We start from the raw sequence: 25648 nt of genomic DNA, 5'->3' as shown, positions 1-25648 counted from the left end.
CCCCAGTCTCCGCCTTGTCTACGCTGGAGAGAAAAGAGTGAAGAACCCAAGAGCCTCACAGACGCACTTCTCTGAGAGCAGGTCAGGGCCCGCTCCGGGGCTCACGGTCGCTTTACACAAACAGCGTGGAGCTGCCTTGTCTCTCCGCGCACGCGCCGTGGTCGTGAACAGTAGGCCTGCCCCTGCCTGTTGGGCAGGTGCTCTCACCCAGAGCCCTGTCCTCTCAATGGTACCTAATCTGGTCTCTGTCCCCCAAGCGTTTCACCATAGAGTTACCGTCTCACAAATGAAGGTGCTGGGGGTTTTCCCCAAGTTTTTATCAACCATCTTGGTCAAGGTGGCTTCTCATGGATTGAGTTAACGAACGGTGAGGAGGAGCCCGCCCACTGGGAGACGGTGCAGTCTGCTCCCTGAGGGGCACCCGCGGCTGGGGGCTCATGGGTCTCGGGTGCCGTGCTGGGGTACACGCTCAGCCCTGCTCCCTGCCTCGTCAGCCCCCCAGGGCGAGGGCCCGGCCAAGGAGCCTACCGTCTTCCCACAGCCCAGAGCTAGGCTTCCGTACTGTCCGGGTGGTGCTTTGGGGAAGACCATTCTAAATAGATTGGATCAGTAGTTACTTGAGAATTATTCTCAGTTTTCAGAAGTGCGAAATGCCTTTCCCTCTGTCCCGCACCCCTCGGGTGGCAGGCCTATGACTGCAGCTCTAGGGGGGCTGCTGTGTTACTGGCGATGGTGCTTGTAGGGTGGTCGTTTGAGAGGAGACAGCCTGGGTGTCCGCGGTGGGCGGTGGGGGTCGGCCTTCGCCCCCGCTCCTTCCACGCGCCGAGGCTGACGTGTCTGCCACCTTGCCTCTCTGTCACTGCTCCCCTGCCCTGGATGTGGCTGGTCACTGGGGTCACTCCAGACCACAGGAAATGTCTGGTTAACACATGAAGAGATGGAAACGCTCACAGCCACGCCACAAACGGTCAGTCCCACCCTGGGCTTGTCCCCCTCCTTCCCAACCCCCCGCCCAGAGTGGCGCCTTTCTGGGCCCTTTTGTGGAAAACAGGGATGTCATTTTACACTGAATGGTTCCGTACAAGTATTTCCTTTAGGTATTAGTTCAATGTGTAAAACAGAATCCGTCTTTTATCTTTATATGTTTTTCAGAAGCTTAGTCGGTAGACTTGCTCCATGTAGAACAGATGTAGGTCGCGCCCCCTTCCCGGGAGACCGCAGCTCAGCACTCTGACCCGAGTTTCCCCTCCTGTGGGGGTGCTTGCTGTGGGAGCCCACTCCCTGCATGAGACGTTGGAGTCGGCGGGTCTGCATGGGTTTTGCATGATGCTTTGATTCTTTGAACGTTCTCGCTCAGTTAAGCCGCGCTTTCCCTATGGAGTCGGTTTGCCTGCGTTACTAAGCTCGCCAGTACTAATAGTGTGTTCTTTTACATTCCTAACCACGTAACCTCAGGAAGATGAGGAGGGAAGCTGGGCTCAGGTTGGAGACTTTCTATAATATATTCTTCACTATATGTACAGCAACAAAAAGAATTGGAGGATGAAAACTTGTAATTTACTTTTTTTGGCGTTTTTAACATCTTGTATTCAGACTGTTGTTAAAGATTTGAACGCATTAGTCAAAGCAGAGCACAGGATTAAAGAGTGCGTCTCATGGACAATTTTGAACACTCCTGTGTTGGAGCCCTTGGTCGTGAATTCTGATTGATATAAATCCCTTGGTCCAACACAGTCTTTCCTACGAAGTCCCGTGGCTGCGGCAGCTCCTGAGATGATGTGTCTCGGCCCCTGTTGGGGTAGCCTTAGTTCCGAGACCCACTGGCGGGAACATCGCCTCCCAGCGCGTTTCCCACAGGAGCTGCCATAGCGACGCTGTCCCTGTGTCTGTGTCCACCTCGCGCTGTCCTAATACTGTGCTGCTCCAAAGACTTTCTTACTAATGGAATTCTCAGAAATTAAGCCTAGGCTTGCTTGATGTATATGTTGGATTTTCAGCTCCCCAGTTCTGCTTACAAAAAGCTCTCTCACAACTGTTTTGTAGCCTTATTTTGAGACAGCTTGATTAAACACAGTGGTTTCCACACACCTGACCCCACCGACTTTGCCATGTGACCTGATGTACCCTTTAGCAACAAGTTAAAGGCCACCAGGTGTGGACAGGCAGCTTTGCCAGGGCTGGCACAGTGGCATGGTGCTCATGGACCTTGAGAGGATAGCTGTATAACCGAAAAATCAAAGTAATTTTAAATCAGAATCTTGCTGACTACAAGTTGATGGTTTCCCTCTATTTCTACTCGTGAAGTAAAGCCAGTTGTGTCCGTCTTTAACCACAGGAGAGAGCAGCCGTAACGTGAGTCTCCCTTGATCTAGGTATTCCGTGCTTCTCCTCCAGGTGAATATCCTCATTAGTTATTTAACCTAGTCAGGTATCTCTCTACGGGGCCAGTGATGGCCCTCAGAATGAATTTTAAAGAGTGCATTTCATAATTACTTAAATGTCAGTGTATTTTACACTAAGAGGCAGAACTTTGTCAGCACTTGAATATGAAATACCTGCGTCATGGGGCACGAAGTATAAATTAAAGAAGCTGAACGTCTGCCTTTGCCGTGGAAATACATACAAGGGTGAGCCGTGCCGACGATGCCGGAGTTGCCAGCGTCCAGCCTTCAGCGTGAGCAGGGCTGCTTTCGCTCTGTCCCCCGTTGTAGAGGAGGGAGAGGGAAGGGGCTTCCTGGTCTCTGAAGCTGCCGAGGGCAGGTGGTGTGCAGTGCACCTTCCTGCACTGTCCGCAGTGACCAGCTCCTGGGCGGGGGGCATCTAGAGGCGCCCTTGGGCACTCGGGGGGAAGAAGGCATCAGGTGTGGTCAAAGCCTTCGATGCCTTCACTCAGCAAGGGGCATCTGCGAGCTGTCTGCGTGAGACCTCGCTGCTCGCTGGTGGTACCGGAGCGCACAGGACAGCCTCGTCCCTGCCGTCACTGTCACATGTGCCCAGTGCAGAAGACTTAATCCGTGTTTGTGATCATTTCAGTGATGGTAACATAGACCCTGCAGAGGGACTGTCTCTTCTACCCCAGTGTTCTCTGATCATGAGAGAGCCCTGCCGTGTGCTTTTTTCAGAGGCTGTGACCACAGCCCAGGAGATGTGTTCTGCCTGGGACTGAGCCTCATCCTCCCAGGAGCTTATGTTACTGACCCCTTGAGTGTGAATAGAGTATATAATGAGTAAACAAAAACAAGGAGGTTCTGCTTCCATGGAATTCTCTATTCAGAAACATCTTTGCAGTTGTGTCCATTTAAAAATGCATAATCAGCAAGCAAGAAACTCATGCCTGTCAGGCTTACGAGATGAGGGTAGGGTTTAACAGAAAGAAAAAACATGGTGTAATGATTTTCCAAAAATGTTTGATGTTTTTCTCCATTCATTATTGTTTACAGAAAGTAGTGAAACTTTGTCTTTCTATTAGAATTTGAGTGCTCTTGTTGGAGTTTGAGTCGTTCCTTCCAGCTTTGTTGGTATAAATAATAAATTAGGTTAGAGGCCATACTTTCAAGACAGAACATGGTGGTAGTTGAGAGATAACTGTTTCCGAAGATTCTGTAAAGTAACCACAGAATTCCTGTGAATGTACTTCAGTCTTCTTGGCCCAAAGAACATCAGGTGCCTTTCTCTGATACGTGTGTACATATGTGCTTATTTATTTTTCACTGTGCAAACCTTGCACGTATTCTGTTACATTTATCCTCGTGGATTGAATGGTTTTGATGACATTATAATAAATTATATTTTTTGATTTCAATTTCCAGTTCATTTCTAGTATTTAGAAATACTGTTCATTTTTGTATGTTGACCTTGTATTCTGCAACTTTGATTTCATTCTGATAACCATTTTTGTAGATTCATTTTCTACATTGATAATCAGGTCACCTGCAAATACAGTTTTATTTCCTTTCTAATTCATAATGATTTTGATTTCTTTTTCTTGCCTTATTATAGTGGCTAGGAGTTCCAATGCAGTGTTGAGAGCAGACACCCTTGCTTTGTTCCTGGTCTTAGGGAGAATGCATTGCAATTCACCTTTAAGTATGATGTCAGCTCTGCCTTTTTTATAGATGGCCTTTGTGAAGTTGAAGCAGTTTTCTTCCATTCCTAGATTTCTGAGATTTCCATGAATTAATGATGAATTTTGTCAGATGACTTTTCTTCATCTTTTGAGATAATACTGTGATTTTTCTTTTCAGTCTATTTGATATGGTGAATTTCGTTGGTTTTTCAAATGTTGACCCAACCTTATGTGCCTGGGATAAGCCCCATTTGTCAATGACATCTCATTCTTTTAATCGGTTATTGATTTGATTTCCCGATGTTCTGTTCAGGAATTTCCATCTGTGTCTGGGAGGGATGTTAGTCTGTAGTTTTCCTGTGATGTGTTTCTCTGGTTTTGGCATCGAGATAGTGCCGGCCTCATAAAATGAGTTAGGCGTTTCTTCACTTTTGGAACAGTTTGTGCAGAATTGGCATTTTTTCATAAGTATATGGTAGGATCCACTAATGAAGCCATCAGGGTAGAGATTTTGTGTGTTTGTATGTGTAAGAAGGTTTATAACTACAGATTCAAGTTATCTGTTATTCAGTGGCTTTCATAGATTATATGTTTCAAGAAGTTGGACTGTTTTATTTAAGTTGCTTAAAATTATGCAGTTTTCCCTTAGCATCCTTTCAGTGTCTGTAGGATCTGTACTGATGTCCCCTCTTTCATTCTTGATATTGGTAGTTTATGTCTTGTCTTTTTCCTTGGTCACTTTGGTTAGTCAATTTTATTGGTATTTATGAAGAACCTGATTTTATGTTCGTCGTTTTACTTTCTGTTTTTCTGGTTTCTGTTGCATTGATTTCTGCTCTTACGTTTTCTTCCTTTTGCCTGCTGTGGATTTCATTTGTTCTTCTTTTTCAAATTTTTTAAGATAGAATCTTACATTATTGATTTTTTTACCTTTCTTCATTTGTAACTTAAGCACTTAATACTATAAATTTCCTTCAAGGCACTGAATTAGCTGTGTCCCACAGCCTTTTAGTATATTTTCACTTTTATTCAATTAAAAATATTTTCCCACTTCACTGTGATTTCTTCCTTGACACATGAATTATTTGCAAGTATGCTAGTTTCAAAATATTTGGGAATTTTCTGAATATCTTTTTATTATTGATTTCTAATTTACTTGTGTTGGGGTCAGAGAACATACAGTCACCGTTAGTGAACTGAGTCTCGTCTGTCTTGGAGAATGTTCCATATCCATTAGGAAAGAATGTGCCACGCTGTCCTGGGTAGAGTGTCGTGCAGTGTCCGCCAGGTCGCGCTTGCCGACGGCGTTGTGTGGGGCGTCTGTGTCCTTTCTGAGGCTGGTTTGTTGCCTGCTGCGGCTTCCGTGTTAGGTCCCTGGATGACTGAGAGGAGGGCTGAGTGCTCTGACTGTGGTGTGAGTTTGTCTCTCGCCTTCAGTCCTGTCACTTGCTGCTTTGCTTGTCTCTTCTTTTAAAACTATCTTTTAGTTCACTTTTTAAACTGATTTTGAAATTAGCAGGTGTTTTGTTAAGGACATTTGGAAAACAAAGTGTTAAAAATAAAATTAAATCCAGCCAGAGGTATTTTTAATGAGTAGAGTTGGATTGATCCTTCAAACTTGTTCATGAGTCGTGATCATTCTTTGTTGATATATTATTACATATAAAAGCTATTTCAGAAATGTGTAGTCAGTCAGTTTTATTTTGACTTGGTTAATAGGTTAAGTTTATAAACACAAGTGAGTCAGATTTTTAATGGTATAATTCCTTTTGTATAAAATTTAGCTAACTAATTTAAAAGCTAGTAAATAGGAGATCAGATTATTTTGAAATTATAAATGTTGTCATTAGTTAGCTCAGCCTTTGAGGACATGTAATAGATTAAAAATCCAGTTTAAAGATGATTTATACTGCCCTTGTGACGGCTTTTCTGAACTGATCAAACTTAATTATTGGGAGCAGACCCTCGCATACGGGGACATGAACCACGAGTGGATCGGCAACGAGTGGCTGCCCAGCCTGGGCCTCCCGCAGTACCGCAGCTACTTCATGGAGTGCCTGGTGGACGCGCGGATGCTGGACCACTTGACCAAGAAGGACCTCCGGGGTCAGCTGAAGATGGTCGACAGTTTTCACAGGTAACTCATTGCAGGTGGGTCTTCCTGGTTGGCTAAGAGATTTTAGACTGTTGCCAGCTCTAAATTTTTTTCTCTTTTTTTCTTTTTGAAATAGAAACAGTTTCCAGTGTGGAATTATGTGCCTGCGAAGGTTAAATTATGACCGAAAAGAGCTGGAGAGAAAACGAGAAGAAAGCCAAAATGAAGTAAAAGGCTAGTACAGACTGTTGAATTGATCTGGCTTGTTTCTTTCTTCCCAGTGTTAGCACCGTCAGTGATTTCCTATTTAAAAAAAAAAAAATCAGGAAGTGCTTTAAGTGGAGAAAACTCATCTGGCCTCATTCCAGAGGAGGGAGGGATGACAAGGAGTATTTTAAGAGCCCCTTCTATAGCCAGACAGCGTGTGTCTGTCCTCTTCTGTTTCTGTCCGCCTGCAGGTTCAGTGTCTCACGGTAAACATTTTTCCTAGGACTCCAGAGATTCCCCGTTACTGTGACACGTGTCCTACCCCACTCAGAAAGGCCACCCCACCCCGCTAGGTAGCCGCAGAGGGAGGAAGCACAGTTCTCCACTGCTGGCGCATCACACGCAGGATTTGGGTGTGAGGAGCGCTGCCCTGGCCGCTCATCAGAGGACGGCGGAGCGCAGTGCAGAGCGGCGTGCTTCCACCCAGCGCAGAGCCAGCGTTCCAGCCGGGCCAGGCCCGTGGGGCGGGAGCCCCTTAGCCGGGGAGAAGGCAAAGGCATCTGAGATAGAAGCCAGGTGCACGGGCGCGAGGACGTGGAGGGTCCGGTGCGGAAGCCAGGAGGCACCTCTCCCTCGAGGGCCTCCCGCGCCGGGTGCCTCTCAGCGACCACGTGCAGTAGAGAGCTTCCAATGAAGTGTTCACGATTCAGCTCAGAGCGACAGCTCCTGGTCTGTAGAAAATAAAGAAATCACTAACGGTAGTGTGAGGAACAGTGAGACTTAATTGAACAACTCCAGGCCCTTCCACGGGTTAACTTACTTGCTCCTTATTCCCACAGCCCCGTGAGCACCAGTGCTGTCTCCATCCCAGTCTCCCCAAGAAAGAAACTAGAGGTGAAAGTGCGGTGGGGAGATGGCCCGTGTGAAGGGCGGGTAGGCGTGACTGAGCTAGGGTGTCAGCCCCGAGAGGAAGCAGAAGCCAGCATCTAAACTGCATCTGCCTTTGTCTGGAGATGGGCACTGGGAGTGAAATCGGGAAATTCGTTTCTTTTGTTTTCTGTTTCCATTTTAAACCTTCTTGCAGTTGGCAGGAATTGTCTTTGAAAGTAATTGGTGATCTTCTGGATGTATTTTTACAGAGTGGCCATTTTTAGATCTCTCCTAAAGCAAATTTAATCATTTATTGCCTGGCATAATATAACTTCCCCCTAAATCTCTCATATGCTGGAGAGCATCTTTAAGTTTCTCTTTTTGAAATGAGACAGCACAACTGGCTTCAGGAAACACGGCTTCAAAATTATAAATGCAGGTGGGGTGTAGATCTCAGGGGCAGAGGGCATGCTCAGCATGCATGAGGTCCTGGGTTCCATCCCGAGAACCTCCATTTAAAAAACATACAAAAAACGAAACTGGTGCCTATAAATGGGGGGGTATAGCTCAGCAGTAAAGTATGTGCTTACAATACATGAGGTCCTTGGTTCAGTCCCCAGAAACCTCCACTAAAAAAATAAATAAATTCTTCTGGCAAGGTTATAAATGAGAGGTTTATGTTGCTTCGAGCAAGGTGTCCAGATTTGGTGCCACTCCTTAAGATGGGAAGAACGTATTTCAGAAGACTCTGAGGTCTGTATCTGAAACGTGCTCCTGCCTGGTGGGCATTCAGATTCTTACGTGTCCTTTTCTTCTGATCCCTGGATCCTCACTTTCTGTTCTCTAGAAACGAAATGTACATAATAACTTCACTCCTCTTGAGCTCACCGGAAGAGTGAGTCCTAGTGGGGCAGCTCCTATTAGACTGGAGGAGGGCCGAGCCATCAGAGCCTAGCTGCAGGGCTTGCCTGCCGCCTAGCAGGGCCTCCCAGCCCTTGCGGACGGAGGCCCTGCCTTGCGTGGGAACTGAAGGGCCCGCACCTGCGGTGGGAGTCTGCCCGGAGCTCCAGGGTGTGTGTGGTGGGGCCGCTGCAGACCGGTGTGTCCTCGTCTGCAGATGTGCTTGTTTGGAGCAACGACCGAGTCATTCGCTGGATCCTGTCCATCGGCCTGAAGGAGTACGCCAACAACCTCGTGGAGAGTGGCGTCCACGGCGCGCTCGTGGCCTTGGACGAAACCTTCGACTTCAGCGCGCTGGCGCTCTTGTTACAGATCCCAACGCAGAACACACAGGTACCCGCGTCCTCAGCCCCAGGCGGGCGGCTCCCCTGGTGCGGATGGCAAGCTGCTTGTGTGAGAGGAGACCAGACTCGTAGGCTCAGACCGCTAGTCATCTCACTCGTACCAGATCCATGATGCGAGGGCTCAGAAGCGGTCTGCCTAGTTCCTCAGTGTTTTTGCTTGTCTGCTTTCCATTTGCTGTTGGAAGCATGAGAGTCTTGTGATAAACAAAAAAAAAAGGGGGAAACTTTCATTTAAGCCCATATGCTCGTAAGAGTGACATATTTAGTTCTTCTGTGGAAAGAGAAGTCCGTATCTTTTGTGTGTCAGATGAAGGTTTTACTAATTTTGTCTCTATGGGTAAGTGCCTGAGTAATTCTTTTTGACTTGTGGGCTCATTTGAGAATCGGGAAAGTTTTTCATTCTTCTACAGAAGATTGTATATCTTTTGCCAGTACCCCCATCCCCACACCAGCGCCAGCCCACAGAGCCCACTGCTGTGTACAGTTTCCAAGGGGTCGTGAGCCCCTCTCCCCAAGAGCCCATCCATGGACTCCGCACTAAACCCCTGGTGTAAAATACTGTCACGGTCTGGGGTTTTTTTTAAGTCTTGGTTTAAGAAGCAATGGTGATATGCTGATACTCGGATTAGATTGCTGAAAGTTTAGAGTGGTGGTGCTTTACGATTTCAGGCTCGTGCCGTCTTGGAGAGAGAGTTTAACAACCTTTTGGTCATGGGGACTGACAGAAGGTTCGATGAAGTAAGTTTTCAGCCTGATGGTTTTTAAAGTTGCATTAATGTAAGTTATTTTATTATACTCGAATGAGCCATGTAGTCTGGGTATCGCTTCTAAATGTAGAAATAATTTTACTTTACAAGGTGAACTTTGCTCTTAAAAATTGATTAACAGATGAGCTATTAAGAAACTAATACCTTCAGTAAAATAGGGTTTTTTTTTTTAAATTTTGCTATTCAACTTTTGCTACCCCTCAAAAATACTTTTCATATCATAAAGCACTGGTTTCAGCTTAGGCATGGAGTCTGTAAGTTGTGCTGCGGGGACACTGGGTGTCTTGCCCTAATCCAGAGGCCCTGTGCTCTGGGGGGCATGTTGCATAGGTCTGTTGAAACACACAAAATGTTCATTTCCCTTGTGCAAATCCATGACTCCTTTATTCCCACACTGTGGTCCTTATTCTGCTCGCTGGGCCTTAGGAAAACTTGAGTCTGACAGAGAACAGGATGGAAGGACACACAGGGAGTGCTTGCTGGCTCCATCCCAGCACACGATGGATTGTTCACAGCTTGGAAGCTTCTTAACACACATGAAAATGTGTTACCTTATGTAGCAAGAAGGTGATTTCTTCAAGATGGGAAGTGAAAGCTGGTGATGGATGGGAGGAACGGATACCCGGAGCCCACGACTGTCCCGGTTTATGCCCAGTTAGTGTCCCGCCGCGCTCAAAAGTACCCAGTTTGGGCAAATAAGTCACGTGGTTATCAGGCATGGGGTTAGATACCTGTGACCAAAAGTGCAGTGACAAGCTCTGTCACTTCAGGGGGCTAGTCACTTTACTCACTGTGTGTTTTTGTCCTTGATTTTAGGGTCAGTCTTACTCTCTGTCCTTTAATTTCCCAGGACGATGATAAAAGCTTTAGGAGAGCACCTTCTTGGAGAAAAAAATTTCGACCAAAGGATGTTCGTGGCTTAGCTGCTGGGTCAGCAGAAACTCTCCCTGCAAACTTCCGGGTCACTTCCTCTCTGTCCTCGCCCTCTACGCAGCCAAAGAAGATGCAGCTGGACGGTAGGTGGTGGCGGCGGCACGGCCCCAGCCCCGTGCGGGCGGTGTGAGCGCGGCGGGGACGTTGGTGCTGACCTGCGGTGGCCTCTGTGTCTGTTGCATGCCCAGGTTTCAGTGTTTTAAAACTAATCCTAACATCTGTTTATGGAAGTCTCACAATAATAGAGGTTTTGGGGACGTGTGTGTGTGTGTGTGTGTGTGTCTGTGTCGTGTGTGTCTGTGTGCGTGTGGCGGTGCTCGAAAGCTCTTCGTCACGTAGCAGTGCAGTAGCATCCAGACCATGGACTGGAGGGTGACTGAGTCCAGTCTAAGGACATGTTTCAGTACCAGCAGTGTCCACCTTCCCTGTCTTGCTTGACCCTCGCACGCTGGGGAGGGCGGGGCAGAAGGGAGCCTGAGAGCAGTCTGCCCCCGGGCCGACTGGGCCTGTGATTTCACCAGCTTTGCAGCTGTTACTTCAAGGCAAGCTCTGATTTCCCCTTAGACAGCCACCAGCAGTTAGGATCGGCCATGGTTCACCCACAGCCTCTCAGCCCCGAGGTGTCCCTGCCCCGTGACCCCATTAGGAGCCAGGCTGCCTGGGCTGGAGCCCGGCCCTGCCGCCCAGGAGGGGCACAGCCTCAGCACCGCCTCAGGGCCCCCGCCTGTGGGGTGGCCGTGGCAGTGTCATCCTCACTGGCTGGTGGTGGTGAAGTGAGACACTCACAGAGGCTCTGGGCAAGCGCCTGATATGTCAGATGTCCCATGCAGGTGTCGACTTGCTCTCAGGCCTGATGTAGGGGACAGGCTGCGGGAAAGTAAGTGGTTTTGAAAGGGTGCTGCTGGGGGTTTTGTGATTTTTTTCCTGTTATTCGCCCTTCCCGTAGGTAGGTTTGTAAGTTTTGCCTTCCCTTACTTGTATGCAAATCAGAACAAAGTACGTGTAAGTGAAGCCTTTCCTAAGCTGGACAGTTTCAGTGAGGGTGGCTCACGGGGCAGCATTTTTATTAAAAAGCTGCAGGGCGGGGCAGACTCAGTGGTGGAGCGTGTGCTGAGCGTGCGCGAAGTCCTGGGTTCCATCGCCGGCACTGCCTCCCTTAGGGGGAAGAAAGCAGCGTCTCTTTGCCAGCTTTGGGGTTCAGTAATAGCTTAATGGGTAGGGGGCGAACCCAGCAACCATTTTTTTTAAAGAACATTTTTTCTTTCAAGGAGCACACAGTTCATTTTCACGGATCTTACTTGTGGCATGACCTTCAGCTTGGTGGACAGTCCAGAGCTCTCTTCTCCCCTCGTAGCTGCACCCCCAGTCTCCTCATTGTAAATCACAGCCTCTGTTAAACGTTCACAGCAAGGTTGACGTGAGAGCTGTGACAAGTCAGAAGTGATCCTAAAAGGAGGCGTGGGGAGCCACTGCGCAGGAGACGGCTTTTTGCCCTGAGTGACAGATGAGGCGTAAATGGAGAATGGGCTGTTTTCATGGCTTTTAAGGCAGACTTAAGGCAAATTGCTGCAGGTCTCCTGTGTTCTTAGAATCAGAAGGATTTACAAAGATAGTCTGTTCCGGTGTGCGGTACCAGCTGTCTTAACATGCTTTCTGGAACCGTGGCAGAATCCTGATAAGATGTGTTCCTGATGGACCCGTGGGGAGACAAAAAAAATGTATGATGGGGAGCAGCGAATTTCTACTGTGAATTTTGGAAATTTCTTACCCAACTGGAAGGCGGGGGTTGGGGCTCACCTGTTGGGCCAAGCAGTGTGTTTCTTGACAATAAAAAAGACATCAGCGGTGCCCATTGTTTCAGTGGAAAGTGAGACTGGACTCCTGCTCTCTGTGAGTCGCTGTCCTTTGCCCGCCCCTGCAACCACGCCTCAGTCGGCTCGGGGGGCTCCCGGGGAGCAGGACCACCCTCTGACAGCACAGGGCGCGGGGCCTTGCGGCCGTCGGTACTTGGCTTTGGTCACCTGCTCCATCAGGGGCTGGTGACACCTCACGCTGCCGCGGGGTTGTGCACCTCACAGCCTTCTTGGCAAGACAGCGCTCAAGCTGGAGGAGCCCAGGGCCCTGTAGTCTGGCGGGTTTAAGGAGAAGGAGGCTGCCACGCTGAGGGTGTCGGTCGTCCAGGTGCGTGTCATGCGGGAGTCCTTCCGTCGTCTGATGGGGAGTGAGCGCCGGCGCCTGCCACCCGGGCGGGGCTGCGGGGACCCCACGCGGCGGCGCTTCGGTTCTCTGTGTCCGGATCTGCTGGAGCCCTCAGCAGGCACAGGTGTGGGTGCTGTTGCAGGTGTGGAAGTGTGTCTTTTCTTGTGCCCTCATGTGACGGTCTACCACTAACTGCACGTTGTGTTTGCACGCCTCCTCCCGTGCTTGTCGGAACAGGCGGTGTGTCGGGAACGCAGAGGCTGGATTCTGCTACAGTCAGGACTTACTCCTGCTGAACCCTCCCCCCTGGTGAGTAGAGGGCAGCCCCGTCCCCGAGGCTGCGCCGAGGCCAGGCCCTGGTGTGTAAGTGCCTGCCGGGGTCTGTGGGGTGGGAGGCCTGAGAGCAGAGTGCGGGGCCTGGGTCCCACGCGCTGGCGGGCTCTGCTGTACACACACAGGCCCCGCGGCACCGAGCTTCACAAGGCTGCACCGCTGCGTGCCTTTCAATTCCAAGGCTCGTTTTTAAGACAAAACCATCTAGGCATCTCAGGGTCGACGACCACTGGGGTGCCCATCCCTGCGCCGCAGGTGGCGGACTGATTGGGTGCAGCCCCGGGCCCAGCCCCCTCTTCACTGCTCCAAGGGCCGGGGCTCTTCTGCTCTGTTCTGTTGTCCTGTCTCAGCTGGAAGTTTGGTTGGCTTATTGTTTTTTTATTAGCAACTTTTAGACATGCCAAAGCCCCTCAAAGCATTCTCTCATTGGTATGCTCGGTTCTTGGAGTTAGTCTAAATGCTCCAAGCAGCTGCAGCACAGGAGCGGGGGATGGGGGGCGGGGGCTCGGGCCCCGGAAGCTGCAGGTCTGCGTCAGCGCTGCCGTCCCCAGGCTGACTCTCGCTTGGTCTTGTCTTCCAGTTTACCCACACTACTTCTACAGATGACACGCAACAGTCGCCACCCACCCAAGACTACGTTTTGGACTCAAAGGAATCTTTAATCTGTTAATACTTGTTATATGGACCCTAAGATATTTTATTACAGAGTTTTTAATTAGTGAAAAATTCATGAATACCATAGAGAAAATATTTTAGAATTTAATGTTTCTTATATTTATGTAAACTTATGACTTCATTTATACAGTTGCTTACTTTTCCATGTCTATCCAGGCTATAAATATCCTTTCAAATCAATTCTTGTTCTTATATCTGATCTTAGCCTTTCCAATGAATGTACTGTAACGCTCGTATGTATAAATCCTATGAACAGATACAGGGCTCTTGTAAATTACGCATTTATTGTAATTATCGTTGTTTAATTTTTTAATAATGAACCACGACAGAGAAGAGGATTTTACTGCGTTTGTAAAATCATGGCACAGTGTGCATTATCCGTTACGAAACGTAACCGTGCTCTACAACAATCATTTTGAAATAAGCAAACTTAATTTCCAGCAATTGTATTTTAATGACTGACCTTAACTGTACTTTTTCTAGCAAGAAATGCTTTCCTCCTCAGCGTGAACAGATTAAAAATGCCAGGTGTTAAATATCAGCTTCTAATCAGATTGGGACTGAAAGGATCATCAGGACACCGTGAACTTCAGACCGGCCGACTCTCCGCAGCCTGTGGCCTCGGTAGCCCGTCTTCAGTAACTGGCAGAGCCGTGAGCTGGGGACAGTTCTCTCAGCCTCAAGACAGACTTGGGTGGGGAGCCGGGGCCCGCCGCACCCCCATCCTCCCTGCCCCTCGGGGGACGCAGGCCGGGGCGCCCGCACATCCACTCCCAGAGGACCAATCGTGAGCGCTGCGCTCACTGCGAAGGCATGGGATGCTGGACACCATGCAGCGCAGCTGTGATAAAGGCCTTATTTTCTTATGTAAGTCATCTTCTTACATTTGTTTGTAAACAGGTTTAAAGAATGGACCTAGCCGTACATTTTTAGATTTTGACAATATAGCCATTTTGGATTGTATAAGTAGCAAATGTAACTTTTACTTTTAAATGGCACATTAAACGGCCAGCAAGAAATGTGTGCAGATCACGGCGCATTATTTATTACGCAGCTGATACTTCGCCAGCTAGGACAGCACGACTTTTTACATCTGGTTTCTGCTTTTAATTTACTTGTACAATTCATTGTTACTGTTCTGTTTTTCTATTAATCTTTTGTGAACTTCCTGATTATGTAACAAAGTATGTACAGCCTACTTTTGAACTATTTTTATCACAGTATTATTTATTGCTTTCTTTCAATAAAATACTGAAGCATTTTCCACTGCCAATAAAGATACGGGGAATAAGCTGTAATTATACTGAAATTGACTGCAGCTGTTGTATCTCCGGCTCCATCCAGGCTGACTGATTGGCGCCGCTGTCCTCACGTGGAAATTCTGTCATAGGAATCAGCTGACAGAACGAGCAAGTTGGAAGATGGACGAGAAGGCTCTGGGGGCCAGAGGCCCAGCTCACCAGTCCCTGCGGGAGCCGGCCCAGGGAGGCTCTGCTGCCGGAGGCTCAGGCGGAGGCGGAGATGTGGGGGCTCGTGGGCGGGGGCTGAAGGCAACGCTTGACCTGGACCCCGGTGATTAGTCTGGGGAGTGTATGTGCGTGTTAGTCAATAGTTTTTATCATTCACATATTTCACTGCAGCAAGAATGGAGCCTGGGGGTCAGGGAAGGATGAAAAAAAGATTTTCCACACAGATTCTTGATCACTGCCACCAGACGCGGCAGCCACCCTCATTGGCCGCCCTCTGCGGCCGCAGCTCTGGGCACACCGGGCACCAGCACGGGGCAGCCAGAGCGGCTGCTTTTGCAGGAGGTGTGTTTTCAGGAGCCATCAGTGGAGCTGGAGTAGCTGGGGTCCATTGTGAGCTGAGGTGAGGCCAGAGGTCCAAGATAAATGGCAGAGAAGAGGCACTTGTGCTGTGGTGGTCGAGGTGTGTGCGCGCCTGTGTGTGTGTGTGTATACACACCCGCATTCGTCCGCGCGGGCTCCACACTGCTCTTCATGTCACCTGGTCACACGATGGCGCCCCAGGCTGTGTCCTCCTGGAGTCACTGCCCCTGGGACGGAGCCTGCTTCGGTGTAGCTCGCACCAGGTCCAGAGTCACATGCCGGTGCAGCGCGGCAGGGCGGCGGGTGCCCAGCCGGATGTGGGTTACAGGGAGATGCGGGCACTCGCAGGTGGCAGCGCACAGATGCCCACTGCCGTGGCGGCCAGACGGAGCAGCGGGGCCTTAGCTTCAGGGTTTACCAGGCAGTTTCCCGCCCTTCCCACCACAGACGTGGGTCTGGGGGCACGGAAGCCCGGTGGCTGACGCTGCGCCTGCGGGCACCACTGCCCGGGGCCTCGGGTTTAGGCTTCCTGCCCAGACTGCTCTGTGGGGCTGACGGGCTCCCCCCTGAGGGGCACGTGTGTCCTTTACGTGGGCAGACACACCTGCTTGTTTCCAGCGGCGGGGTTGCCAGGCAGCTGTGTTTTCCTCTTTGGGCCCCTGCTTGTTGGTGTCCCAGCCTCACTTAGGAGCAGCCTTACCTCCCGCATTTCCCAATTCTCAGGGTTCACTCAGGCGTGAGATTTAAAACCACCTAGTTCTCTTCTGCACCTCGCATTGCACTTTGCCTGGTCAGAACCCAGTAAGCCTTGGCATTGAAGGCTTCCGGAAACAAAGTCATCAGTGAGCCATAAGCTGCAGGTGTTTTATTAAAACTGGGTTTGTTTTGGAGTGGGGTATAGCTCAGTGATGGAGTGCATGCTTAGCACACACGAGGCTCCATCCCCAGTACCTCTGTTTAAAAAAAGAAAAAAAAACATTGGATTCATTTATTCCACTTACGCCGTTTTGAAAAACGTCAGCTGGGAAACACCCCCAAAGAAAGCGGCGAGGGGGTGTTTCTGTAGTTTTGCTTCCCAAGAACACCGCTGCTTAGGTCCGCTCACCTCGCAGCCGGTGCCTGGGCGTGCCCATGTGGGCGCGGGAGGGGAGTGCCTGGGTCGCGCTGAAGACCATCCTGACTCTTCCCAGCATTAAAGACACTTTGTTCCGGCTCCTTTATCCTCATCATTGCCTCCGTTAAGTTTCTCTCTTCAAGTTTCACATTGTGCATTTTTGAGGGAGCTGTGGTTTGGGGGTTTTATCCTTTCACCGGCCAAGTCCTGTCCCCGCCCAGGGTGGGTTTCTAGGGTGTGCGGAAGGGCCCGCCCTCCCTGTGTTCTTGACAGGTGGGCAGGTGCCCGGGGTGTTACTGCTGCTGTGCTAAGCACCCACGTGGCATGCTGTACGTCTCTAAATAGCTCAAATCACTTTGTTTCGTACATTTCCTTGGCTTAACTCCTTGGTGAGAATGATCCAGTGATTTTGCTGTTCCGTGTCCTGGACTCAGCGCTGCACCTTTTTGAGGACAGTTGTCCGAGGCCAGCTCACTAGGCAGCCCCATACCTGGCACACGTGTGGTAACACGTGGTGGGAAAGGAGGCAGGGCCGCTTCCTTCTGGAGGCTCAAGGCCGGGTCCATTCTTGGCCTCTTCCAGGTGTTGGCTGCCAGCTTCCTTGGCTGTGGCCACATCCCTGCAATCTGCCTCTCTTCACGTGATCCTCTCCTCTCTGTGTCTTTTCTTCTGTCTCTTATAAGAACACTTGTCATTGGCCCACCCAGGTAGTCCAAGAAAACCTCGTCTCAAGATCCTTAATTACATCTTCAAAGACTACTTTTCCAAATAAAGTCACATTCACAGGTTCCAGAGATTTGCACATAGATGTATCTCTGTGGGGCCACCACCACTGTCATTCTGGAGAAGACCTTGCCCTGGAGTTACCAGGATGGGTTGAACTGGCCATACCCCAGGGACCCACCTTCTGGTGGGAACATGGACTCTGTATGTCACATGAGGGGCACTAAGGAGAGGGCAGGGGGCTGCTGATGGCCGGGAACTTGGGCCTGTGCTGGGGGGAACGGAGTTTCCAGACCGCTCCCTGTGACATGGGTGGAGACAGAGACTGGCTAAGAAGAATGCAGAAGACATCTTAAAATAATCAAAATGACCCTTGGCATGCAAATAGGTTTGACTTGTAGGACATTTCAACTTCCAACTCGAGTGTGCAGAGCATCACTAGCTGCAGGTGTAGATCTGTCCAGGAGCAGAGGGGTTCTGGTCTACTAACAAGCGATGCCAAGAATCACTTCTTATGGGGGAGGATAGAGCTCAGAGGTAGAGTGAGTGCTTAGCATGCATGAGGTCCTGGGTTCAATCCCTGGTACCTACAGTAAATTTACAAAAAAAGAAAGAATCACAGGTCTTGAGGACCTGCTCTGTGCCGGGCACTCTTGAGGTGCTGGAGAGACAGTGACGAGGCAGAAAATGATTCCGCCCTCCTAGGAAGAGGAGGCATTTCTAATCCCGTAACCCAGGGCTCGGCCCCGGGACTGCAGCTGTGCTGTGGCCTTGGCGTGGAGGCTGCCCTGGAGGGAGGGGGACCTGCTCACACAACCCTGGATGCTGGGAATTTTGTTCATGTTCACTCAACATATTTAGCATCTTTGCTGGATAACATGCATGTGGTCCCCAGACAGGGTTTCAGGGAACAACCTCCCCTTTCCACGTGGCCACTCCTTGCAGCGCCGCCTGTGATTGGGCTCACTCTGCACGTCTGCAGTGGGTCTCGCTGGTCTTCGGAAGAAGCCGCAGAGCGTACACTTTCCTCACGATGAGGGGCAGCTGACAACCATGACCTTCTCGTTTAAGCCCTACAGTCCTGGCCTTCAAGTAGACCAAGATGCTTTCGTCACAGTATATAAAAGCAATTAAAACAAGTTCATAATTAAGATAAAAAGCAATGTAAATTAATTTCATCTTTTTAAAATTAAAACAACGTAACTGAGGGATTGTAGTATTACACAACGCATAAGGCCTAAGTGATTTTAGTCTTCAATTCTCCAACACCTTATTTTCTTTTTAATGTTTTATTTTAAACTGAAGTACTAACATGTGAGTCATTTAAAGCAAAGCCCCAGCAGTCCCAGCGGCCCCTGTCTTCATGCCTACTTCCCCCTCCCTGGTCGATGTGCAAGTGTGTTAACGATTTGCTCTACTTGCTTCCTTACTCCTAAATAATTTGAGCTTAATGTGGCCTGTTGATTCATCAGTTTTAGACTTTTTTAGTTCCTATTGGCAACTCTTCCTGGTGGATGGGAATTTTAGCATTCCTGTGCCTCCCCCCCATCTTCCTACAGAGTTAAATCAAAGTTAATGGTTACATCCGTGTTCACTGTTTCCATTAATAAGGCTGTCAATATTATTTATTGCTCAGCCAAGTGGATTACTATGATTACAACAAGAAAGGCACATGGGGAGACTGTATACCCCAGTATTTATAGATGAAATAATGCAGTGTCTGGAATTTGCTTTAAAATAATCTTAGGGGCAGGGATAGGTCAGGATATGGATCAAAACTGACTATGTGGGTTGATAACTGTTAGAGATGGCTGATGGATTCACGAGGGTTTATTACAGTATTCTATTTTTGCATTCATGTGGAATCTTCTTTAATACCATTTTTAATCGTTATTTTAGGGTCGCCTTGTGTGATAAACTCTCAGTCTGGACTAGGTGTCTGGAAACTGCTTCTTGGCCCTCACTTTGGAATGTAACTGCACCCCGTTTTGAACTTCAGCTGCAACCCACAGTGGAAAACATTTTACACAGCAGCCTGGCATGTATTCCCATCACTCCCTTTCATCAGTTCTGTTATGACCATTTTTTTTTCACATTTTTTAATCCATGAAGTCAGGATACGTCTTACAAGCAATGGCATCTTAGACACAGAAATACAGTATATGACAAAACATCACACAGGCTGCAGATTCTCTGCTGCAGTGCTCGCGGAGCGGTGGGATCTGACCCCTGCCCTGAACCTGGGCTGGCCTCGGTGACTTACATGGTTGACCAAAAGAATGTAGCAGATGTGAAGTTCAGGGGAGGAGCCTTGCAGAAACCAACCGCCCAGTAAGAAGTCCGGCTACCCAAAGACCAGCACGCTGTAAGGAAGCCCAAGGTAGCCACACGGAGAGACCGTGGAGAGAGAGATCCCCAGGCGTTCCTGCTGTCCTCTTGTGAGGGAGGAAGCCAAGTAGGACATTCCAGATCCTGAAGACATGAAGAAGGAAGACAAGAGAAGAAATGAACTCCACCAGCAGCCAGAACCAAGGCCCCAGACAGTTCATCCCTCCCAACTAAGGCTCCACTGGAAACACAGACGAGCCACCCCTGCCCTTTCCAAACTCCTGATCCATGAAGTCTTGGCATAAAATGGTGGGGTTTGTTTCTTTTTTACCATTAACTTTTGGAGTGGCTCATTACACAGCAATAGATAATTGGAACTTATATGTATGAAATGAACTCTTACATTTTCTATTCTGCCATCTATTTTTTTTGTGCTGTGTTTCTCCCCCAGAAAAGTTGATTCTGTAATCCTTTAAAAGATCACCATCTGCTATGGTTTCTTATTTGTTGCTTTGTAAAAACCCACCCCAAAACTTAGTGGTGAAAAAACAATGATTTATTGTTTCTCTTGATTTGGTGGATTGGCAACCTGGGTGGTTCTTCTGCTGGTCTTTTCTGGGATCACTCATGTGATGGCAGTCACCTGACAGCTTCTCTGGGGCTGGAAGGTCCCAGATGGCCTCAGTCAGGTACCTGGCAGCTGGTGCTGGCTTTTAGCTGGGACGCCTGGGTTCTCCTTCCTATGGCCTCTCACACTCCAGTAGGCTTCTTCACAGCAGTGTAGTCTCAGGTTCCAAGGGTGCAAGATGAGAAGCAACAAGGCATCTTAAGGTCTACATCCCTTACCATTGTGTGTAGAGCTCATTCAGTGTCATTTCTCCACATTCTCTTGATCAGAGCAAGTCAGTCACAACGCCAGTCCAGAGTCAAAAGTTTGGAGAAATAGACCCCATCTAGTTACTGATAAGAGGAGCAGCTATGTGGCTGCTGTGGACTGAAGGTCTGTGTCTCTGCCCAGATTCGTAAGTTAAAACTCAGTGCCCCATGTGATGGTACCTGGAGGTGGGACCTTCAGGAGGTGCTTAGTCCTGAGTGTGAGGTCCTCATGAATGGGATTCATTTTCTTAGAAAAGAGACCCAGAGAGCTCCCTCACCATGAGAAGACACAAGGAGAAGTTGGCCATTTGTGAATCAGGAAACCAGTTCTCACCGCACACCAATTCTGCCAGCACCTTGACCTCGAACTTCCAGCCTCCAGAACTGTGAGAAATAAATTTCTGTTGTCTATATGCCACCCAGCCTATGGTATTCTGTTATTATAGCGCAAACTGACTAGGACAGTCACAGAGCAAGGAGGCGTGGACACAGGGGAGCATGGTTTGTTGAGGGCTGTATGAGTCAGCTCAGGCTGCTGTAACAAACACTACGGACTGGGCACTATAAACAACACACAGTCCTGGTCTCCAGTCCTGGAGGCTGGAATCTGAGATGCAGGGGCGGGCAGGGCTGGTTCCTCCTGAGGCCTCTCTCCTCGGCATGGAGACGGCCATCTTCCCCCTGTGTCCTCACCTGATTGTCCCTCTGTGTGTGTCTGTGTCCTGATCTCCTCTTCTTATAAGGACACCAAATCATACTAGCTTGGGGCCCCACCCTTATGTGCTCATTTAACCTTAGTTACCTCCTTAAGGGCCTTATCTCAACTCCAAATACAGTCACCTTCTGAGGTGCTGGGGGTCAAGAACACATTCAGTCCATCAATAGGGTCAGTATTCTCATGATCCCCCACACACTCTGGGGAAAACTGTCACATTCCAGGTCGACAGCTGTTTCCTCTCAGCACTTCAAAGATACTAGCTGTTAGCATCCCCTGGGCAGAGGGCAAGTCTGCAGTGGGGCTAATGGTCATTCTTTTGCAAACCTTGTGTCTTGTCATTCTGGTAGCTTTTATGATTTTTTAAATTTTTTTCTTTTTGAGAGTTTGCAGTTTTACTCTGTTTCTTGGTGTATGGGTCCCCTTGAACAACTCAGGGCTTAGGGGCACCAGCCCTCCTCAAAGTTGAAACTTGAAGTATAATTTCCAGCAGGCCCTCTGTACCCACAGCTCCACATCCAAAGATTCAACCAACCTTGGACCCTGTAGGACTATTGCATTTACTGTTGGAGAAAACCACATGTAAACAGCCCCACAGCTTCAGCCCGCGCGCCGCCTTGCATTTCTGCAGTCACTTTGGGTCCACAGAGGCATTCAACTTGTTTTGGGGCACGGCTGTGCCTTTTTGGTTTTCCAAGTTTACAGCGTCTCTGTAGCTGCAAGGTCGGGAAGTCACTGTGAAACACGATCTCTTTCCCACTAGCATCCAGAGTGATCTTTGAGAGTCACAGTGCCCATGCCACCTCCTGAGGACCAGTCTCCAGTGAGCTTTGGTTGTTGGTCTGGACGAAGGCAGCAACAACTCTCCCTCATCCCGAGAGAGCGGGGGTGGGGTGGGGCGGGCAGGGTGTCCTTTCAGGGGAAGAAAATGTTCGGCAAATCGGTTGTGGTGATGGTTGCACCATCTTGTGACTATGCTGAAAACCACTGAATTGTGCGCTTCAAGTGGGTGTGGTGTGTTTTATGTAATTATAGTTCAGTAAAAGTGCTCTTAAAAATAATTTCAACTCATCAAGCTGTTTTGAGGGGAAAATGAAATATTCTCTTAAGTTGGTGTCCTGAGATCCAACTGCTAAAGTGGGGGTGGTTCCCTGCACACCAACAAACAATTCTCAGACACTACCAGGGTTCCTGGGAATTCAACTCAGTTCTTTTTTTTTTCTTTAATGGTATCTCTTTATTTATTTTTGTTTGTTTGTTGGTGGGGGGGGGGATATTAGGTTTATTTATTTATTTTAATGGAGGTCCTGGGGATTGAACTCAGGACCCCATGCATGCTAAGCACGTGCTCTACCACTGAGCTCTACCCTCCCCTTCAACTCAGTTCTGACACTCTCTACTCGAGGTGACATCAGATCCCACAGGTTACAGATTCAGTCCCCCAAGACAATCCCCCCTTCAGATGCCAGCTGCAAGTCTATGTTGTTACCTGCACTTCTGACCCACCCGCTACATACTGGAGGTTCCCACAGCCTCCTCCTTGGACTTCAGACACCAGTCCCAAGTGCAGGCTGTCACTTGTGCTTCTAACTGACTGGCTGTAAATCAGAGGTTCCCCTGAGCCCCTCCTCAGGGTGGATTAATTTGCTAGAGCGGCTCAGAGAACTCAGAGAAACATGGTCCTTACTAGGTCACTGGTTTGTTATGAAAGGACATAACTCAGGAACAGTCAGATGGAAGAGATGCGCAGGGCGAGCTGTGGGGAGGTGGTGCGGAGCTCCCAGCTCCCTCTGAGCACCAGTTCCCCCAAATCTGCACATGTTTACCAAGGAAGCTCTCCAGACCTTGTTCTTTTGGGTCTTTATGGAGGATTCATTGCACAGGCACGACTGATAAAATCACTGGCCTTTGGTGACTGGTTCAACCTGCAGTCTTTCTCCTCTCCCTTCCTCAGAGGTCAAGGGTGGGGAGTTCCAGCCCTCTAGTCACATGGCTCATTCCCCTGGCAACTGGCCCCCATCCTTAGGTGCCTCCAAAAGTCACCTCATTCCTAGAACTAGTGACAACTTTATGCTTGCAATACTTAGGAAATCCCAAGGGCTTGGGGAACTATGAGACAGGAACTGTGAATGAAGATCAAATAGATATTTCAAATCACAGTGTCACACCTATAATCTCACAATGGTGCCCGATAAAGCCAGGCTGTCTCCAAATGTTAGTTCCCCTGCTTCCAGGTCTGACTTCCCCATTTAGCCTATGCCAACTAAAAACTGTCACTTGCCATCTGCCTCTCTAAGAATGAAGTCACAGTCGCTGACCTTCAACACAGCCTGAGAGGAGTGCAGGGCGGGGATTGGGAGTGAAGTGCTCTGTGCTCTGAAAACCGGCAGAACACGCCTTCAGGTAGTTAGATATTTGTCAGGAGAAGGTTTTAGGAGCCCAATTTCTTGCATCTTCTCATGTCTAGAAAAGCTCTAAAATCATTAATGGAAATATCTCCTCTTCAAGACTAGCAGCAACCGTCTGCCAAAATGCATGCATGATTGCACGTACCCCCGTCACTGAAGTCACGTAGACACTGACCTTCCCCCATCTCTTCAGAGCAGCTCCTCAGAGCTCTCTGGGAGGCTGTCTCCCGGGCTGTAGTCCTCATTTTGCCCCCAATAAAACTTAACTCACAACTCTCACATTGTGCTTTTATTTTTCCAGTGGACACCACCAAGCATTTAGCTTGATGCTTAACTGCACACATTGCTGCACTGTCTGTAGTAATGAAGGAAGTGAAAACACTTCAGTTCTATCTATCTGACCTCAATGTTCCCTACACAGACCCTATTCTTTCCCTCCTCTGTGCCTTTGCTTGAACTACCCCCCTTCCCAGGATGGCTTTCCTATCTGTTTATGTCTTTATTCTGCTTACTCTTAAAGCTCCAGCTCAAAAGCTATCTCTCCAGCATCACTTCTTGGACCCCACCTTGACATGCCACTGGCTCCTCAAATGTCCCAAGTCCAAAATGTACCAAGTCCGAAACCATATTCTCACTCTCCCATTTCAATCTTCTCCGCCACCCTAGGACCCCCCTGCACATTTTCCCTGTCTACTCAGATGCTGGGAAAAATTTCAGACTTTGGAAGGGGCAAAGGTGACTATTAGATATTCTTTCTTTTTAAATTTTTTTTCTACAGATTTTTTTTGGAGGAGGAGTTAATTATGTTTAGTTGTTTTTACTTTTTACCAGAGATACTAGGGATTGAACCCAGAACCTCTTGCATGCTAAACATGCACTCCACCACTGAGCTGTACCCTCCCGCAAATATTCTTTCAACAGAACGATGGAGCCTCTGATAATTATGATTCTAAGATGCGTGCCCTTTTTTTTTTTTGCCTAGATTATTTCACACCTCTGTAGAGGTAGAAGTTAACTTGCAGTAAGCAGACAGCAATGCAAATAATTCTTGTCCATAGAAAGGCAAATTATCCATCTCCAGTGAAATACAATTGACATTGCCCTATGGATAGACCAGTTTTTGTTAATTCATTTCAGCATTCCTTTCACTTCTTCTTTGAACAAGTCATAACACCTTATCGTTTCATTTATTATTAAGTTAAATAAAATCTTTGACGTGTTCATTTTATATGTGTATGAAAATCATGAATTTATCTTAAATTATCCATTGACCCCCAACATCTCCTTCCCCACCCTATACCCCCAAACCATCCTCAAACCTGACAATTTAACTTTCTAAATGTATCTTGTATCAACTCACTTCTCTCCAGCTTACTTGCTACTGCTCATTTGCCTGAATTGGCCATACTAGGCTCCTACCTGGCCCTCTTCCCATCCATTCTCCAAATAGCAGCCAGAGGGATTTCATCACAATTCAAACTGTATGATGTCTCTCCTCTGCTTAATTTCCTCTAAGGATTTCTGATTTCTTTTAGAGTAAAGACCAAAGTCCTTGCTGTGCCCTACCAATCTCCACATGACATGGCCCCATTGCATCACCACACCTCTGCTACACTGAACTTCCTTCACTTCCTCTGTGGTGAGATATTTCCTGCCTCAGGGCCTTTGTATAGGCTCTCTCCATGCCTGGAAAATTTTCCCTTCCTACCTTGTTTACTTCTATTTGGCCTTCAGATCTTAGCACGAAGGTTAATTGCTTGAAGAAATCTTGGATCTCCTGGATGAGTTCGGGTCCCACCTTCTACCCAATATCATGAACTTTGATGACTTCTTCACAGCATTAATCTCGTTTCCTAACAATATATATGATTAATGCCTGACTCCCTAAGCTGAAAGGTCCCTGAGAGCAAGGTCCATGTTTCTTCCGTTGACCTTCTATTCCTGTTACATACCTGGCCTTCTCTGGGTGGATGGATGGATAAATGATGGATGGATGGGTGGGTGAATGAATGGATGGAGGATGGATGAATGGATGGAAGAATAGATGGATGGATGGATGATGTATGTCTTGGTAGTGGATGGATGGGTGTGTGGATGGATGGTGAACGAATGATGGATGGATGGGTGGATGGATGATGGATGGATGGGTAGATGGATGATGGATGGATGATGGGTGGAAGGATGATGGATGGATGATGGATGGATG

The 25648-nt window shown here is 48.4% G+C and overlaps 1 protein-coding gene across 4 annotated transcripts in view; it reads left to right on the top strand.

The window, feature by feature from the left end:
* PPFIA1 (PTPRF interacting protein alpha 1) overlaps nt 1-14747 on the top strand; it is a 77407-nt gene extending 62660 nt beyond the window's left edge. The window contains exons 22-29 of one of the 4 annotated variants that reach the window (XM_074371528.1): nt 905-967; nt 6028-6203; nt 6298-6395; nt 8356-8531; nt 9212-9280; nt 10160-10325; nt 12679-12750; nt 13355-14747. In XM_074371528.1, the coding sequence (XP_074227629.1) occupies nt 905-967; nt 6028-6203; nt 6298-6395; nt 8356-8531; nt 9212-9280; nt 10160-10325; nt 12679-12737 (807 nt within the window). In that variant the 3' untranslated portion in view covers nt 12738-12750; nt 13355-14747. The remainder of the gene's footprint in view (nt 1-904; nt 968-6027; nt 6204-6297; nt 6396-8355; nt 8532-9211; nt 9281-10159; nt 10326-12678; nt 12751-13354) is intronic. The other 3 variants (XM_074371529.1, XM_074371530.1, XM_074371531.1) reach the window with 3 other exon arrangements.
* The last annotated feature ends 10901 nt before the right edge of the window (nt 14748-25648 follow it).

The sequence above is a fragment of the Camelus bactrianus genome, chromosome 10 (genome assembly GCF_048773025.1).
Source record: "Camelus bactrianus isolate YW-2024 breed Bactrian camel chromosome 10, ASM4877302v1, whole genome shotgun sequence".
Taxonomy (NCBI): domain Eukaryota; kingdom Metazoa; phylum Chordata; class Mammalia; order Artiodactyla; family Camelidae; genus Camelus; species Camelus bactrianus.
Note: the sequence above shows the minus strand (reverse complement) of the source record. Positions and strands in the feature narration are given on the sequence as shown.